At 38.3% G+C, this 16,902-nt stretch overlaps 1 protein-coding gene across 2 annotated transcripts in view; it reads left to right on the forward strand.

Moving 5' to 3' along the window:
• The window catches only part of mapk8ip2 (mitogen-activated protein kinase 8 interacting protein 2), a 39,421-nt gene that overhangs the window by 14,872 nt on the left and 7,647 nt on the right, over positions 1 to 16,902 (forward strand). Inside the window, exons 2-7 of one of the 2 annotated variants that reach the window (XM_015381917.1) lie at positions 1,721 to 1,826; positions 11,354 to 11,587; positions 11,665 to 11,743; positions 12,942 to 13,145; positions 14,046 to 16,206; positions 16,301 to 16,509. In XM_015381917.1, coding sequence (XP_015237403.1) covers positions 1,721 to 1,826; positions 11,354 to 11,587; positions 11,665 to 11,743; positions 12,942 to 13,145; positions 14,046 to 16,206; positions 16,301 to 16,509 — 2,993 coding nt within the window. The remainder of the gene's footprint in view (positions 1 to 1,720; positions 1,827 to 11,353; positions 11,588 to 11,664; positions 11,744 to 12,941; positions 13,146 to 14,045; positions 16,207 to 16,300; positions 16,510 to 16,902) is intronic. The other variant, XM_015381919.1, reaches the window with a different exon arrangement.

Here is a 16,902-nt window from a genome sequence, read left to right on the forward strand (position 1 = left end):
GGGTGTCTGCCTCATGGACTAAAACTGGTAGTTGGTTTCACAGGAGAGGAGGCTGATAACTAAAAGATCTCCCTCCCATTCTAAATTGGAGGAACCACACGTAATCCTGCAGACTGAGTAATGTGTTTCGTCAGGAACTTAAGAAATGTTCAGATCCCTAATGTAAGACTGGGGCTTGGTTATTGTATCCTTTACGTGTGGGAGGGAGGATTTTAAATTCTATTCTGGATTTAACAGGAAGCCAATGAAGAGAAGCTAATATAGGAGAAATTTGATCTATCTTTTTAATGCTCATCAGAACTCTGGCTGCAGCATTTTGGATTAGCTGAAGGCTTTTAACTACAGTTTGTGGACTTCCTGATAGTAAAGAGTTACAATATTCCAGCCTTGAAATAACAAATGCGTTAACTATCAGCCATTTTTTTGTCAACATTTAGGGCTTACTGTTACCCTCAGCCTGGGTAATGCTGCTTCTAATAGTTCCTGTGTATTCACAAACTCACCAGGCTCTGCTCTCTGTTTGTCTCCGTGGGTGCTATGAAATGGGTTGTTTACCCTGTTGTAGTCCTGTTCTGGTAATGAATAAGGCAGGCTGACAGTCTGGTGCTGCCAGTCTGTCTCTGACTCTGCACATAGTTTGCAGTTGTGGTATTGTGTTTGCCTTAAGGCCTCTCTTTCTTTGGAACCACTGTCTGGTGATGGTGAAGCAGGTACATAAAGTTGCCCCTTTTTTTTTTAGACTCTAGTGTCACTTGGTGATGCTGCTTCCTCAGCTGCCCCTATAACACCCAGTTCTGAATTTGAACAATAATATTGCAGTGTATGCTAAAGGTTCTAGGGATTTATTTCCCTACAAAATGTGTAGTGCAGATCTAGCAGTAATTTGATGGACACGAGAACACATAGATCAAGCCATAATGTGTCAATTTGATCTGACTGAATCAGATAATAACGAAACACAAAATATGAATCAATAATGATCAACGCCAAAACTGCTGGTGTGGGGATGGGGAGGCTTTAGGGTGCCTAACTGTTTCAAGGGGGGGGTCTTAAGACTGCCAGATGCATCCCCGTCCCACTCCAATTACATCTAGCCATAGTTTTTTTTTATTTAATAGGATCAAATGAGAGAGAAAAATAAATAAAAGAGTAAAGACACACACACTGTGCAGACATGGAAACCTACCAACAAAGGGAGCTAATTTTGGATCTCAGGGTAAGAGGTAAAGGATATTTGCAGGAAAGCTGCAATGCAGCTTTTCTTTTGACTAAATGCAAGGCAGCTGCTGCAGTCTTATGAGGCTGCTGGACGTAATGAGGCGCAGATGAAATAAAGCTTACAATACCAGAGTTCCTTTGGCTCATTACAGATACATAGTTTCACCCCTGCTGTGGAGTGATGATGCTGTAAAAGAAAGTTAAGAAACTCTGACATAAAATGGAACTTTTAACAATTCCTTCCTCAACACATGCACATTATGCCCTACTGATCCTTGAGTATTCATTTAGGTCGTTATTGTTGTACATGAGTGGGTATTGTGGTTCTTTTAGTGAAAGAAAGAAGGAATATCTGGCTCAGTAAGTTAAAGCAAGTTGTCTCAGTAAACATGGGTTTGGTTGTTTGTGGGTATAAATCAAAGAAAGTCCCATCTTAAAAGAAATTGCTGTAATATTTTCTTACAAATGCACGTTTAATATTGTCTCCATTGTGTGTTTCTAGGCCTTCCCATGACATCAGCCTAGAGGAGTTTGATGATGAAGACCTCTCGGAAATCACAGATGACTGTGGGATTGGACTCAATTACGACTCTGATCCATACGAAAAGGTAAACCTCTATATAAGTGCACAGACAGACACACACCCACCTCTGTTCATAAAGTGCCTGTAAGTGACAAGTAAACATTTATCAATACAACAAAAAAAGCAAACCTGGTAGGTTCTTAATATGACACCCAACATTGCCTGTAACATGTTTGCATTAAGAACAGTACAGTTAAGTTGTGGCATATACACACCATGGAAAGAAAATATATCAATACTGAAAAGGGAACATATATACGGAGGACCAGCACTGACATGATTGAAAATAAATAAATAAATGCTCAGTAAATTAATTGGTATACAAGTATTTGGACTAAAAAGCAATAATAAATGTAAGGTGTAGATAAATTTGGCAGTGAGAATTAAATGTCATAATACATTTTAATTAGACTTTTTATTTACCCACATACATATTTACTGTCTAATTTATACATTACTAATACAATCTTCATTATTTTTTAATTACTTGTTTCTTAAATGTATCAGTTTCTATGTACGGATAAATTTTTTGTCTGTTTTATTTTTGGATAGTGCTTTTTGTTCTCCCATTGTATCATATGTTAAAAAAAATAAAAATAAATAAACATCTGCCTGAAATGGGATACTAATATCTAATTAAGTTCGATTTAGGGCTGCAACAATGAATGATGAATCAATGAATTTGATTTATCGTAACTAATTGATTATTGCACTAATGGTCAACTAATTCAGTAATTGATTACTTGTTAACTAGAGTATAGAGACTCTAAAACATGCCTTTAGCTGACAGAGCAACCCACTTAGAGCAGTAAGTATACCAAAGCTGTAAAAAAAAAAAAAAAAAAAAAAATCATTTTGCATTTAGGATAACAAAAAATGTTTTCACCTGTCAATATACTCTATCCAGAACTCCTAAAGTGGAAAAGTTCTAGTTTCACCTGGTTTAATTTGGTAAAAAGTCTTCTTTATGGAACCTTTGGCTAATCAATTATTAATTTATTAATCTATAAAATAATCAACAGTTTATCGATTTGAAAAATAATTACTAGTTGCAGCCCTAGCTTTATTCATATAAACAGGTGTCCTGTATAATTTAATTAGTACATAGTATATAAAAGGGACAAGTTTGCTCCTAAAATAGACATAATCTTAGTTATAAATAGCTTCTGATAGCAATGTCTGGTGTTAGCAATTGGCGATATGGACCTTAAATTTTGTGATTTTGTTAAAAGAAGCACTTTCTTCCCTAAAATGAGGAATGTTGAGCATAATGTGAAGTTGTACTTTGGCATCAGTTTGACAAATAAGAAAATCTTTTAGCACACTAGCATTAAATTGGGTAGTATCTAAGTGGAGCTTGAAGCTTTCTTTCTGAAACAGGTTTTGGTGTTATGAATTTATTCTCGTAATTTTTCTACTTTGTTGTCATAATATTACAACTTTATTCTCGTAATATGAAGACTTTATTCTTGTAATATTATAACTTTATTCTCGAAATAAAATAAAAAAATTAAATAAAATCTCTAGCCTGGCCCTAATACTACGTCGTAATATGGTGATAGTAAAACAAATTTTTGATAAAAAAAATCTTAATACACCTGCACTGCATAGCACAGTAATCATAGTGCCTCAATCAGAGAGACCCATTTCAAAAGGCTTTTGCACCAGTTAGATAAAGAATTGGAAATATTCTAACTAAACTGAAGAAAGTAACTGGATTTAATCATATTTTAGGAATTTATCATTTCTTTATTGGATCAAACATTGGAAATAATAGTAGAAACAAATATTGAGTATTTCTCGGAGTTTAATCATGACACTGATATTTATTACAAATTCATAACAACAAACATAATATAAATGCCTATCCTTCTACAGAGTATATTTTAGGATTTACTTTTTTCTTAAGTGCGGTTAAGTGGTTTTTGTTTTATAATTTTATAATTACGGTACACAAAAAAGGTACATTTTGAGACTGTGAACCGAGGAACTGAACCAAGTCTTTGGGATTTGAAACAATTAGCTGTAACATAATGAAGCTAGTTACTCTACTGTTTATTGGTTACTTAGTAATTGCAAATAACTTACATGGCAAGGAAAGAGAGTTTTTGTGGCGCTTTGGTTCAATAAACTGCAATCTCATTAATCAGACTGATATTAATTAAAAGTGGCACTTTAGTGACTAAGTGGATCTGCTATTTCTTCATATAAAGCTTTGTTTTAAAAATCTGTACCTATCTGCCTTTGCTGCTTTACCACTTTACGCACCATGCATGACCTAATAAGTATAAACCCTCTACTGTCAAAAATAATCATACTCAGAAAACAATTAGATAAAGCCTAAATAGGACATTTTGTATGTTCTTGTAAGTCAGCTAAACTCTTTAGTTAAGTTATGAAGTCATCTTATTTCAGCTGTTCTCCATTTCTCTGTCTGTCTATCCTGTTGGATGTTAATGTTTAATGCTAGTGGCGCTGAGCCATGGCTGCAGCAGAAGCTGGGTGACCCAGTGCAGTTTGCTGCTATGCAGAGACATCCTCCTTCTTTCCTCCCTCCCAAGTGTTTTTTCCCTCCTCCCTGCACAGAGCGTTGCCTAGAGACAGAGCTTACACTCCCTTCTTGATCGCTGCCACCTCCTTATCTCTGCTTCCTTTAAAGCATCACTTCCTCTTATTTTTTATTTTCTTTGACTCAGAATTGAGGCATACATTAACTCTCAAGATTGGTGCCACTATAATGTTGCAACAGGTGATGCTTCCTTAACTTTAATCCTGTGCAGTATCGGCCGATATCGATACCATACCGATACCACCTGTTTGAAATTGACTTGTGTGTGTGTATATATAAAGAACTGCATACTACCAAGATGTAAAATAATGGCTTTGTCAAGCTGCTGCCTACCTTTGTGAAGCAGGAAAAAGACTAATACAAAGTCTAGTAGAACATTTTATTGCCTACCTGGAATGTGTGACAATAGTTGAATAAACTTTTGGCTCTCAAAGTGGTATCGCTACCCTATTTGCTGGTACTCGCCGATAATGATACCACCATTTTAGTGCAGTATCTGTAAAAATATTGGGAAAGGCATTTAGATCAGGGACTTTTACATCGACTATTCCGCCATTCCGACTATTCTTACCAATCCATAGCCATCAGACACAGCGCAACTGCTCAAATCACAAACATGAAAGCATAGTTTAGACACAGTGTTAGTCATCGTTACGTTGGTTCATTGCCTGGAGGAAGTAATCCTGCTGACAGAATGGATAGGACACACACTCGGATGCCCTCTAAGTGTTCATGTATGTGTGTACGGTCAGATAACGAGAAAAGAAAGCCGGGACAGAATTGCATAGACAGGGTGCTTCACATGCTGTTTAATTTTGCTTGCATCAGTGAGGTGCATGACACTTTGTCAGCTCATCATTCCAAGCAGCAGTTTATCCCCCCCAATCATCACTCTGGTGTAGAAGACAGAGGCTTGTGGGTTTCTTGTCAGTATGATTTGATCCCACTGGGCAGCATGCCTTTGATGTTGGGGAAGAGCCGTTAAGCTAAATAGTGAGATTATCTTTTTGCCTCAACCCAGTTTTGATAACTTCCAATTAGTTTTGGGGTTCAGTTCTTAATCTGTTAATCCTAAAAGATTGCTGTTATAACAGGGGCACACATATTTGCCCATGCAAAACATGATGTTTTTAGTCTTTTTGTTATCTGTTCTTTAACTAGTGAAGGAAAATATATTTCTGGCTTTTTCTCTTTAGTAAACATCTTAACTCTTCCTGTTTATTTAATCATTTTTTCTCCATGCTGTCCTTTCAAAAACCCTCAAAAGGGTGAAATTGTATACCCCTCCATCTTTTTAGGCCGGCATTTCACCATGACAGGGAGAGAAACCACAATGGCGGCAGAGTTTTCCTCCTTCTGTTCATGCTGTTTTCACAACTGCTCACATGAACACATACTCACAATCAGACACCCCGCTGCTCTCTGTCTAAACTCACCTCCAGCTGCCTTCTTCCTGTCTCTCTAATAGGCATCTCCATCCCTCCAGTGCTCTGACTGAGTGTCACAAGCCTATGCATAATTCAGCATGTGACAGAGCAGCGGTGTTATGTGTTCTAGCTGCGTTGCAACTTTTACTTTGAAATGTTGACATTTACAGATGCAGCAAATTTAGAACCAAAGCAAGTTTTTAATTAATGATGATTTTTTTTTTTCTAAACCCTTTTGAAGGCCATTTAGATTTGAAGTAACATGTCTAAGGATCGTGGGATATATATAGCATTGCAGTCATAACACTGTCCTGCTGAAATGTTAAAAGAAAACTTTTTCCTGAGTCTGTAGCTTATTGTGTAATTTAGAGTTCCTTTAAGAAATCCAAGAAAATTACGTAGAGTATAAATAATATTTATATGCAAACTGCCAAAATGAACCAGGGAAACAGAATAGATAATATTTAAGCAATTTCAAGACTGGAAGCTCTTATTTCTAAAAGTATACAATACCCTCAACCCTATGAACACATCTTACATGTTCTTTATAGTTTTTCATAATACAAACATAAACCTCAATGCATCTTTTATAGAAAAAGAGCTAAAAGCAATAGAAAAAGCAGTCCATGTTTGCTGTGTATGGAATACAGCAAGCATGTGGTAAAAAATGTACATGATTGGTAGAAACCAAACCTTATTATTTTGGTATACATACTGAATCATCATAAACAGACTATGCTCCCAGTAAAACTATGTAGTGGTAGTATTATGCAGTGAACCTGGTGCGATTGAATCTTACTGACAACAAACACACCAGCCTCTACAGCAGTGAGTAGGTGCATTTCAATCAGCTTTCCCTAATATGTATTTTGCAGTATTGCATCAGCAAAGCTTGATGGAATCTGCAAACTTCTAACAAACTCCCTAAAACTCGCAACAAGTTTTTACACTCATTTGCGTTGGTTTTTGGCTTTTGCAATAAAGGGTTGATTCTTGAAACGAAAGATGGAAACAGCTTTTTCAAATTAGCTCTGAAGAAGCAAATTTTTGTTGTTTTCTTTCTTTAGATTACGTACTATATACCATGGTACCAGGTTAGCACGAAAGAAAAAACAAAACTCAAAAAGACTAAATTTATGTATAAAGCCAAAGCCAAACAAGTTAGCTCCTGGATGTAGCAAAGGATCCCATTCCTGGCACAGATGAGTGGTAGAACAGAAAGGAGTTAAATGCATTTATTTTCTCAGGAAAAAAAATATTAACCTTTAAAATATTATAGTTTAGTACGCTTACTACTTTTAGGGAGGGAAAAATGTAATTTAGGTGTTGTCCTCGATTTTACTGTATAAAGAGGGCTGAATTGGATTTATCTTTCTCTAAAAATAGTAAGCGCACTAAACTACAATGAGTAAAAGGAAGATCATGTATTTTTTGAGAAAGTAAATGTGTTTAAATCATTTCTGTTTCATCACTCATCTTTGGTAATAATGAGTGATGCTCCATCTGTCCTGGAAATGGGATCGTACTCTACTTTCGAGAGCTAACCTTTTTCGCTTTGGATTTATACATAAATTTAGTCTTTTTGAGTTTTATATTTGGCTTTTGCTCTAACATTTTAGTATCTAGTGTATAATCTGAAGAAGGAAACAACTGAAATGCAGACACTGCTCTGAGCATGTCCAAAGATAACTTCAGATAAGCAGTTTAACAGAGAGAATATAACAAGCATCCAGTCTTCTTAGAAAGGTCATTATTTATTTAAGATGTAGTTTAGCATATTTTGACCATGTAAGATAAAAAAATAGGTACTTTTACTACCTTAAATAAATTATTTATGGTGACCTGAATGACTAACTGCTTGCACATGCACAAAGTGCTAATGGTACGGAGCTGGTAGTGACGGTCGTTGCTAGATTGCAGCCTCTACTTCCTGTTTACTACAGTCGTGCATGACAACGTAATATGATGGCGACATAGGATGCCTTTGAGGTGCTCGGTTAATTGGCAATCAAACCAAAGGGAAACCCCGCAAATTCGCATTTCCTATTTTTCGAACTTTTAAAAGTTTGCTTTAAACCTTATTTCATTTAAATGGTAAGACGGTTAATATGCAGTGTAATCCTGGAGACAAAAATAACTACATAAACTCGCAGAGTGATAAGTAAGTTGTTTGGATTTAGTTTTTGTTGTCACAATCTTGTTGTGAGTTAGCAAAAAAGAATGGGCAAAAAGTTCCGTTTTTAGCTGGTAGAGATGCATCCCTAGAGACTTGTAGTAGTTCTACAGTATTGCCTCGTTACATTAACTCAATTATAAATGTTAAAGGAGTGGATGAATGGATATGTTTTCAAGTTTCAAGGCACAGTGAATGAATTCCAGGAATGCGTATAATTTAAATTTAGCACCTAGCTAAAATAAATTTTCCCCAAATCTTCACAAAAAGATTAGATAATCTCAACATGGCTACCTTAAACATTCTGCCATTTTTAAGTTCAGCTATAAAGTCGACCTAGAAAATAACGTCATATAAATAATGTCAACATCATTTTAATTCTTACATCTTTTATTGCTATCTCAGACCTGTTCCCCTGGCTTTACCCAATGTGTAAAATGTTAGTTACTTGCTGTAAGATCATCTCCACAGGATCTATTCCTTCTTGCTTTTAGCTTGTCAGCTCAGTAGGTTTTATGGCATTACAGATGGACCAAAGGTATCTGTTTTATGCACTGGTGAATAAAACATTTTATGTCAGAGCTTCTATGTAACTGTTCCTCTCATATTCAGATGCAGCAGCAGTCATTTGATACAGAATTAGAGATGCTGAAATTGCCTGCAGTTTGGTCTCTGAATTAGAGACTGAAAAACTCCTCATCCTTAAAGTGAATTTATTACCAGTTATATCTCCTCTAGCTCATACAAAACAGCTTAAATGCATATATGAAGAACATTATCCTGATACGACCTGGGAACCCCTATAATTGGTTAAGGTTAATGTGTGTGCTTCTACAGTCAGATGTAGGCTTGCTGATTAACTGAAAACATTTCCTTTCTGAGTCAGTATATTCCCAGTGGCTCTCCTGCATTAGTGCAGGAATTGTCGGCTCATCGACATAGGATGCATAGTCACTGGGATGGGTGGGTTGTCCTTGGGAACTGAAAACTGCAGAAATTTATTTTTGCCTACACAATTCTTATTAATAGTTTTACTTGATTTTAAGGCCGCCTGAATGTCAATCAGGTGGCCTTCTTGTGCATATGTCCTGACGCTGCAGTGTTGTCCGCTGACATCTAATGCATTTCATAGATATGGATCTGTGTCAGTTCTATAATTTGCCTCCCAAATGGTGGAGTTTTAACACTTAGTTTGTGGAAGGAGCATAGCAAGCCTTGGCTTTTGACTTCACAATGACTGTTATTTGTCTGAGCCATCCTCCATGGAAAATCATGGCCCTTTTTCATTCTTTGTATTGCATCACAACAAATAAATAATCAAAAAGAGATTTTGTACAAAGACAAAAGTTTACATATTTATTGGGTACTCTCCTGCTAGTATGCTGAGTGTTCATTTCAGATTCTATAGCAGAAAGTGGATGCACCAGGCATCAGCAGAATTGTGTGGTGGGTGTAGGTGAGAGGGTGAGCTTTGATTCCTCCATTAAACAGGCTGTACTTAGAGGCAAGGAAAACTGCTGCGCCTGTAAAAGGGATGAAACAGACCAATCAATCCAAGCATTTGTTAAATATAATGTATGGAATAGAGGATCATGGGAATAAAACACTAAGAAATTTGGTGACAAAACATTTTTATGTTTTATATGTCTCCTATCATCATAAGTATAGGTTATGGACTACTTTGTGGTTTATTGAACCTCAAACCATTTTGTGCTGTTCTTTCCGGTAAACCAATGAAACCCAATACAAGACTGCTTGATCCAATTCCATTTTGTTGCTCTTAAACTTGATAGTCGGCTGGATCACCCAGCCTTCTGCAGAGGTTCATTATCTTTATCATAAGGCTGATGCAGAGAAATGCATTTGCAATCCTAATGAGCAAAAAGAAATGGTTTGACATGAGCTCCCTTTCAAAATATTGTCAACCTCTTTGTATGAAACAACATACCATGCCTTGGATAAATAGAATACTCATGCTTTAATTCTTTTCACATTTTATGTGCCACTTAAAGCACTAAATGTAAAGAAGAGCATGGAAACAAGATATTGCTTTTAAATGTTTTTTTTTTTTTTACTTGTAAATATTTAAATAATGCACACATTCAGTCTTTTTATTCTAATATTCTTAATTAACATCTGTAGCAACAACAGCGTCTCAGAGCTCACACAAGTGGCAAACACATTTCAGCTATATTATACAATTTTAGCATTACAGAGGGGCTGATCAGGGTTTTCCTGGATGATACCTATTTTCTGTTTTCTTAGATCTAAATTGCCCATTTAAAACTTTTTAAGTACAAGAAAATGCCACTGTAACTAGTAAGCTGTGTCAATTGGTGGTGGATATGGTTGTGGACCCAAATGCAGAGTAGGCAGAGATGAGTCCAAAAGCAAAATACAAAAAACCAAAAACAAGGAGGGAAAACACACATTAAGAGCAAAGAAAAAACAAGAACCCAGCAATAATAAACTGCAGAGGAGGTGTATATATGGGGGACAGAACAAAGAATGGGTTAATGAGCTGATATGGGGCAGTGTGGATAGAGGTAACTGGAAGGGAGCTAGGGGAAAGGAGACTGGCACAAAGGGGAAACAGAGAATTACTCAGAAATGCAACACAGCTTAATTATAACACACAATGGAAAAGAAACCAATGACCAACAAAACAGAATGACATAAATAACTGAAAATTCAAAAAGAAACTCAAAAAGATCAACGCGCTCTGGCACCTTTTGCTTCGCCTTGATGCGCGTCAACCATTGACTTTGCATGTAAACCAGCTGCTTCTGCTGCCTCTGGCGCGTACGGTCTGAACATAGCATTACAACAAAAGCATTATTTTGATCTGTAACAATTTTGGTTTATCATTTAATGCAAAGAGATATTTACCATTTTACCGGTCTAATATAAGAAGATCCACCTTTACAAATACAGGGTGAGGTAAATTAACTATCTCCAAGTCCTCCTTCAATAAGAATTAAATTTAATCTGTTATCTTTCCTGGATAATAGAAAAAACTAACACTGGAAGATTGTATCTATTTTTAAAACATCAGGTACATTTAATACATTTCCTGACACCCGAGGCCAGATTTATTCTTTGTGTTTAATGTGTGGACACATTCACATGCCTGATGAGGACTGTGTCCTGATGCGTTTATCATTAACAAACGCCCTCCGTGTAACTAAGGGACATTTTGCTGCTCACCATCTGGCTGCTAATTTAATTCTTTACTTGTCCTTATGCATGTTCACCATTTAGTCAGAGAACAAAAGGCTTTAATGAGCGAGGCTAATGTTAAAACTCTGTCCTTAGTGTGTTTAACAGCCTAAATCACTAGTATATCAACAATTACTCTTTTTCTCTTTGCATTCTCCTTCTAGGATTCCCTCATCCTGGAGAAAAGCGATATGCACCACCCAGTCTGCTCCTTCCAAGATGACTTCCAAGAGTTTGAGATGATTGATGATGAAGATGAGGATGATGGAGAGGAAGAAGAGGAAGAGATTGACCCCGATGGACCACCGTCTCCCTCTGCATCCCCTCCTCCCTCACCCACCCTAGGGACGCTGAAGAGCAGACCCACAACACTAAACCTCACCACTGCTGTTTCACAGGTTTGCAGATTGAGTATCTAAGCGCTCTTTGTATTTGCCTCATGAATCCATATCTAACCAAAAATCTCTTTCACTAGGATTCGCTGAACAACAACAGCAGTCTGTCCCCAAAAAAAGGAAGCTGGCAAGACTCTTTACGCAATCCCACTTCACAAGGTGACATAGTCACATTATGTATATAGAAGAGTTGCATATGCTATAAAAATATAGCACTAAAATAAAAAAACACAAATCATCGCTAATACCGAGTTTTTACTGAATTGACAGGATGCTTAGAATGCAATAGACAGAAGTATGCTTCACAAAACATAGCAGAATAAAGATGTGAATCTGAGTACGTAAAACTGCAAATGTTTTCAACCAATCCCATCAGGGATTCTTTATTTTTTGTATATTTTAATGGGTCAAACATTTAACGTGGTATTTATTAATAGGTCTGAAGGTTTTTCACCTTACAGTCACAGCATGTTGTGCCAGATATGCTTACAAAAATCGGAAAATGCATTCATGTAGAATTGGGGATGATTTGATATCTATAGCAGTTAAACTACATGCCAGATATTTTTGTTCAGAAATCACCATTTATTTGTAGTTATTTTAAGATATCTAAGATTAGATATATATGAAAGCTAGTGGTATTTTGTCATCATTATTTGAAAGTTACCAAAATCAGTATATGTATATATACCTTTTATATATATATATATATATATATATACATACCTGTAAAGGTATATGTATATGCTGAGTAGGTGTAGAGAGTAATAACAGCATTTCATCTCAATTATATGTTCTCTGATATCCCCTGGCTGGGTTCAGGAAATATAAAGGACCAACATCAATTTAGACAGTGAATTGAGGACTCAAGAGGGCATTTAAAGATGTTTCCTCTGCCATCTCTTTAAAGAAATTACTGTGAAGAGTGGTAAAAGCTTCAAGGAGACCTTCAAAATGTCAACTTTTTTGTTTGATGTCATGAAATTTAATGCCCAGTCAATTCTTTCCTATACTGACAATGTTCTGATGTTCTGACAACATTACACAGACAGGCAGCATAAACAGCCAATACAAAACAGCTTCCCTTGATGTCAATCACTGCCCAGCTACTTCGATTTATGATAAACATCAATATATATCTATTAATACACCACGCAAACACCTTAGGTAAAGCTTGAGTCTTAATAATTTTAATAACAACACTGCTGTAAAGATAAATAAGTCTGGCTCAGTCAATTATTTATTAAGAATGCAGTATGATTGAATAGACATAGTACATGTAAAAATATCGTTTAACTCCTGATCTTTCGATGGCTTTGAACTCTGCAGCGAAATTAAAAAGCTGTCATACATCCAGGTCGTCTGTCTCCAACCCACTCATGCTTGGAGGATGGAAGCCATGTGATAGGCCAGTGTAGAGCCTCGCCAATGTCCCAGGCTCCAGGGCCACAGAGCAAAGGTACTCCTCCAAAACAAGCAGGGGAGGGCGGGAACCCCCAGTGTCCTCATAGGCCCCTCCTCTGCGACATGGAGGGCAACAGACGGGAAAGGCCCGAATATGGTAACATGAAGGCCAGCCCAGCAAGCTTGGATTTCATTCCCATTCACATCAGCGTGATCTTGTGCTGTGTTGTGGATTTGCTTATAACTTACATGTCCAATCAACAACATTGTGCATTTAATCGATGCTTGCTTACATTTTGTTTTGTACTGAATATTAATTAATTTAAAATGAATACCACTCTTTATTTCTGTCTTGCATGGTCAAGGCCTTGTGCAAATGACAAGGATGAATTGAAAACTGGATTTCTTTTTCAAATTTTATTAACACATCTATGTCAAAGCATTCTGCATTTTTTTAGACTGCATACCAGATGAAAAGCTAAAAACTGTAATTAGCCTGTCTCCCCTCAACATGTGCATGCGTCCAAACACTTTCTGCCTTTAAAGGCACCACTTCTAAAACAACTTTCACAAAGGTGGGACTTAGATCCATACATGGCCATGCAAAGATGAGACGTTCAACCATTGCTTTGGGTGACTTTGATATACAAAACCACCAGTACGATTTTTTAACTGGTTGACATCCTTTATTCTTTGTAAGGACTCATTAGGATGCTGGGGCTTCCTTATCCTGGCAGATTCTGGTTTTTCATGTGCACAGGACAGCTGAGTATAGGACGTTTTTGAATCCTTCCTCTGTAGAACCTGTTTTCAAATTGTACCAATGAACACAGATGTAGTTTTGTGCCCCAATAATAGACCACAAAAAAACTTTTCAGTTTTAACCAAAAAAAACCTTGTCATATGCACAGGGCAGGAATTTCTCTGTCTCGGTTTCCTAGGCTTGTCCACCTGTATTCCCAATTCTTAATCATCAACTTCATTGTGGTTGTACAGTAGAGTGTTGTGTTTTTGGTGTTTACCCTGAAAGCTTCCTCTGTGGTTTTTATCTTCACAGGATCATTTGGTCAGCACAGGTCCCACCCATGCCCTTCAGAGTTCACTGAGTCAAAGTCAGACCTGTCAGTCCAGACAGCCAGAGTGCCCTCCATTGATGAACACTCCCAGTGTTCAGACACAGAGGTGGACCACGACCTCAATAGTGACCACAATCATAAACACTTGAGCCGGCGAGCCACAGACACGTACACAATCACCAGTGAGTCTGGGATGCAACCAGAAAATGATCCAGACCCAGATGGAACCAGTCATTGTTTGTCATCGACGGCTCCCATGGGAGCAAACGAGGGCTCCGATACCCCTTTGTCTGATGAAGAGCTGGAGAAGGAATTTGAGGTGGAGTTCATATACAAGGAGCAATGTGACATGACCTGCAAGGAGAATCAGTCAGTTTATGTGGAATTCCCCTCAATTGAGCCCTCGGACGCATTGTCTTTCTCTAGCTTTCAATCATCAAGTCGCTCTGAAGCTCCAGACCAGGCCAACAGTTCAGAATCTCCAACAGCTTCCTCTGTTGAGCCAGCAGCTAACGATTCGACCTCTCCATCCTCAGACCCAGGGATAGCAGACATGAACCAACAGGGTTATGTGACATCAGACCAGGACAAGGACCTTAGCTCTCCAGGATCGGATTCTGACGTTGAAGGGGAGCTTGAAGCAGCATTTGCCTCTGGTGGTCCTGCAGTTTCCAACATGATCTCCTCTATCTCAGAAACAGAGTTGGACTTAACTAGTGATGAAAGCAGCAGCGGGCGCTCATCTCACCTCACCAACTCGATCGAGGAGGCCAGCTCACCAACATCAGACCAGGAACTGGACCCAGATACTGAGTTAGAACAAGACAGTGGGATTGTTGGCCTGAAAGCATCTCTGCTTCTGGGCCAGCGTGACCCAATTAAAGAAGACTCTCTTCTACCTTCTCCATCCCCTAATCCCTCACCGACTATTGCTACACCTTCACCTGTTGACTCCTCCGTCTTTCCTCCTGAGTCCTACGATGACGGTCAGGCTCTGATGGGGTTGCAGAATGTGGATGACGAGCTGGCTTGTGAGCACCATGCCGACCCAGATGAGACTCTCCCTCCAGCTCAGAGGTGTGATGACCATTTGTCCAGACCAATGGTTCTTGAAATAGAACCAGACCACAGCCTAGAGAGTTTCAAACGTTCCTTCTACCTACCAGTGGGTCCCAGACTAATGCCATGTGCAGATGAATATGATGAAACAAGTGAGGGAGAGTCTGAGTCAGAAAGTGAAGACGACCTAAGCGAGAACTCAGACTCCCCATGGCTTCTTAGCAACTTAGTCAACCGGATGATATCAGAGGGCTCATATCCAATTAGTTGCCCTGAGGAGTGCTTTAGGAGGAAGGCCTCTATGTCAGATACCATCTCACCATCTTCCGACATTGGAGATGGAGATGATTTTAATGACGAGAGCCAGGATAAAAAATTGGACATGGGGCAAACACAGGGAGGTGAAACAGAAGGCAAAGGGTACAGAAAAGATGGGATGGAGCCAGGTGAAAGTTCTCATCTCTCTATGACCAATCCCAATGTTGGAAGTTTAAGCCCGAAGATTTTGGACTGCCGAGCAAACAGTGAGAAGGAAACCACAGATTTGAACTCCTTGTATGCCAATAGATATTGTGACAAAAACTCCACAGAGAAATTATCCAAGAACACTGGGAGTCTAGTGGAAGAAGAACCTAACAATGACTTGATGATGCTGGAAGGCAGAAGGGATTTGGACTCACCAAGCCTCAGTGAAAGTGTGATCAGTGACAAAGATGAGGGGCGGGAAACTGAACCCAGGCCAACAAGTCGTTCATCGGCATCTCTGGAGCGCATCACGGAGGTCAAAAACAGTCTGACTCTTGACATACCAACTGCTCAAACGAACCGCTGCTTTAGCCTCACCTACTCCACTGATAATGATGAAGAGGAGGACAATGGGGACTCTTATCCTTTCCTTGACAGCTCACCACCCATTGACTCAAGTGTGCACAGTCATCCCTTACCTGACCATGACCACCCACTGTGTGAGAAAGACCTGATTATTAGGCAGCCACACGAAGATGAAGGACTGGCTTATGACTCTATGAAGTACACATTAGTGGTGGATGAGAACACAACGCTGGAACTAGTTAGCCTCCGGAGGTAGGCCATTATTTCAAAAAAGCTGATAAAACAGAGCCAAGTGTCAAACCTCTTGCTGTGTCAACATTTTGACTTTCCTGGTTTGTTCTTTTAGGTGCACATCAGTTTTGAGTGATGACAGTGAGCTGTCAACTTTATGTGATGAGGAGCCGTTGAGGACTGGAAACATGGGCTACAGGAATGACGATGAGGAGGTCAGACCAGAACTTCTGAGCTCGTCTGAAGACTCCTCCCCTGAGGCTGATCTTCCATTTTCAAAGAAGTTCCTAAACGTGTTTGTCAACAGCACATCCCGCTCCTCAAGTAAGCGACGCAAAAAAAAAAAAAGTTTCATTAGATGATTAAATATAGCAATTTAGATTTTCTTAAAAATATACTAAAAAAAAAATATATATATATATATATATATATATATATATATATAAAATTTGAGATCTGGCTTAACAGAACACAGCAGACAGATGGAAACACTGAAGTCGGATTATTTTCAAACTAAAGAATCTCAGTTGGGTTTAGCAGGCCAATGTCAGGATAAAACATGAATATGTGACCTAAATATGCCTGCCAGCAGCCTGATACCCAGTCAGTTAATATCGCCTCCTCAAAGATTAATCCATGAGTTTCGGTGAATTTTTTATGTCTCTAATTAGCATGATTAGCATCCTGCAAAGCACATTATGGCTGGTTTTATTTGGT

Source organism: Cyprinodon variegatus, unplaced genomic scaffold (genome assembly GCF_000732505.1).
Source record: "Cyprinodon variegatus isolate N-32 unplaced genomic scaffold, C_variegatus-1.0 Scaffold244, whole genome shotgun sequence".
NCBI classification, from domain to species: Eukaryota; Metazoa; Chordata; class Actinopteri; order Cyprinodontiformes; family Cyprinodontidae; genus Cyprinodon; species Cyprinodon variegatus.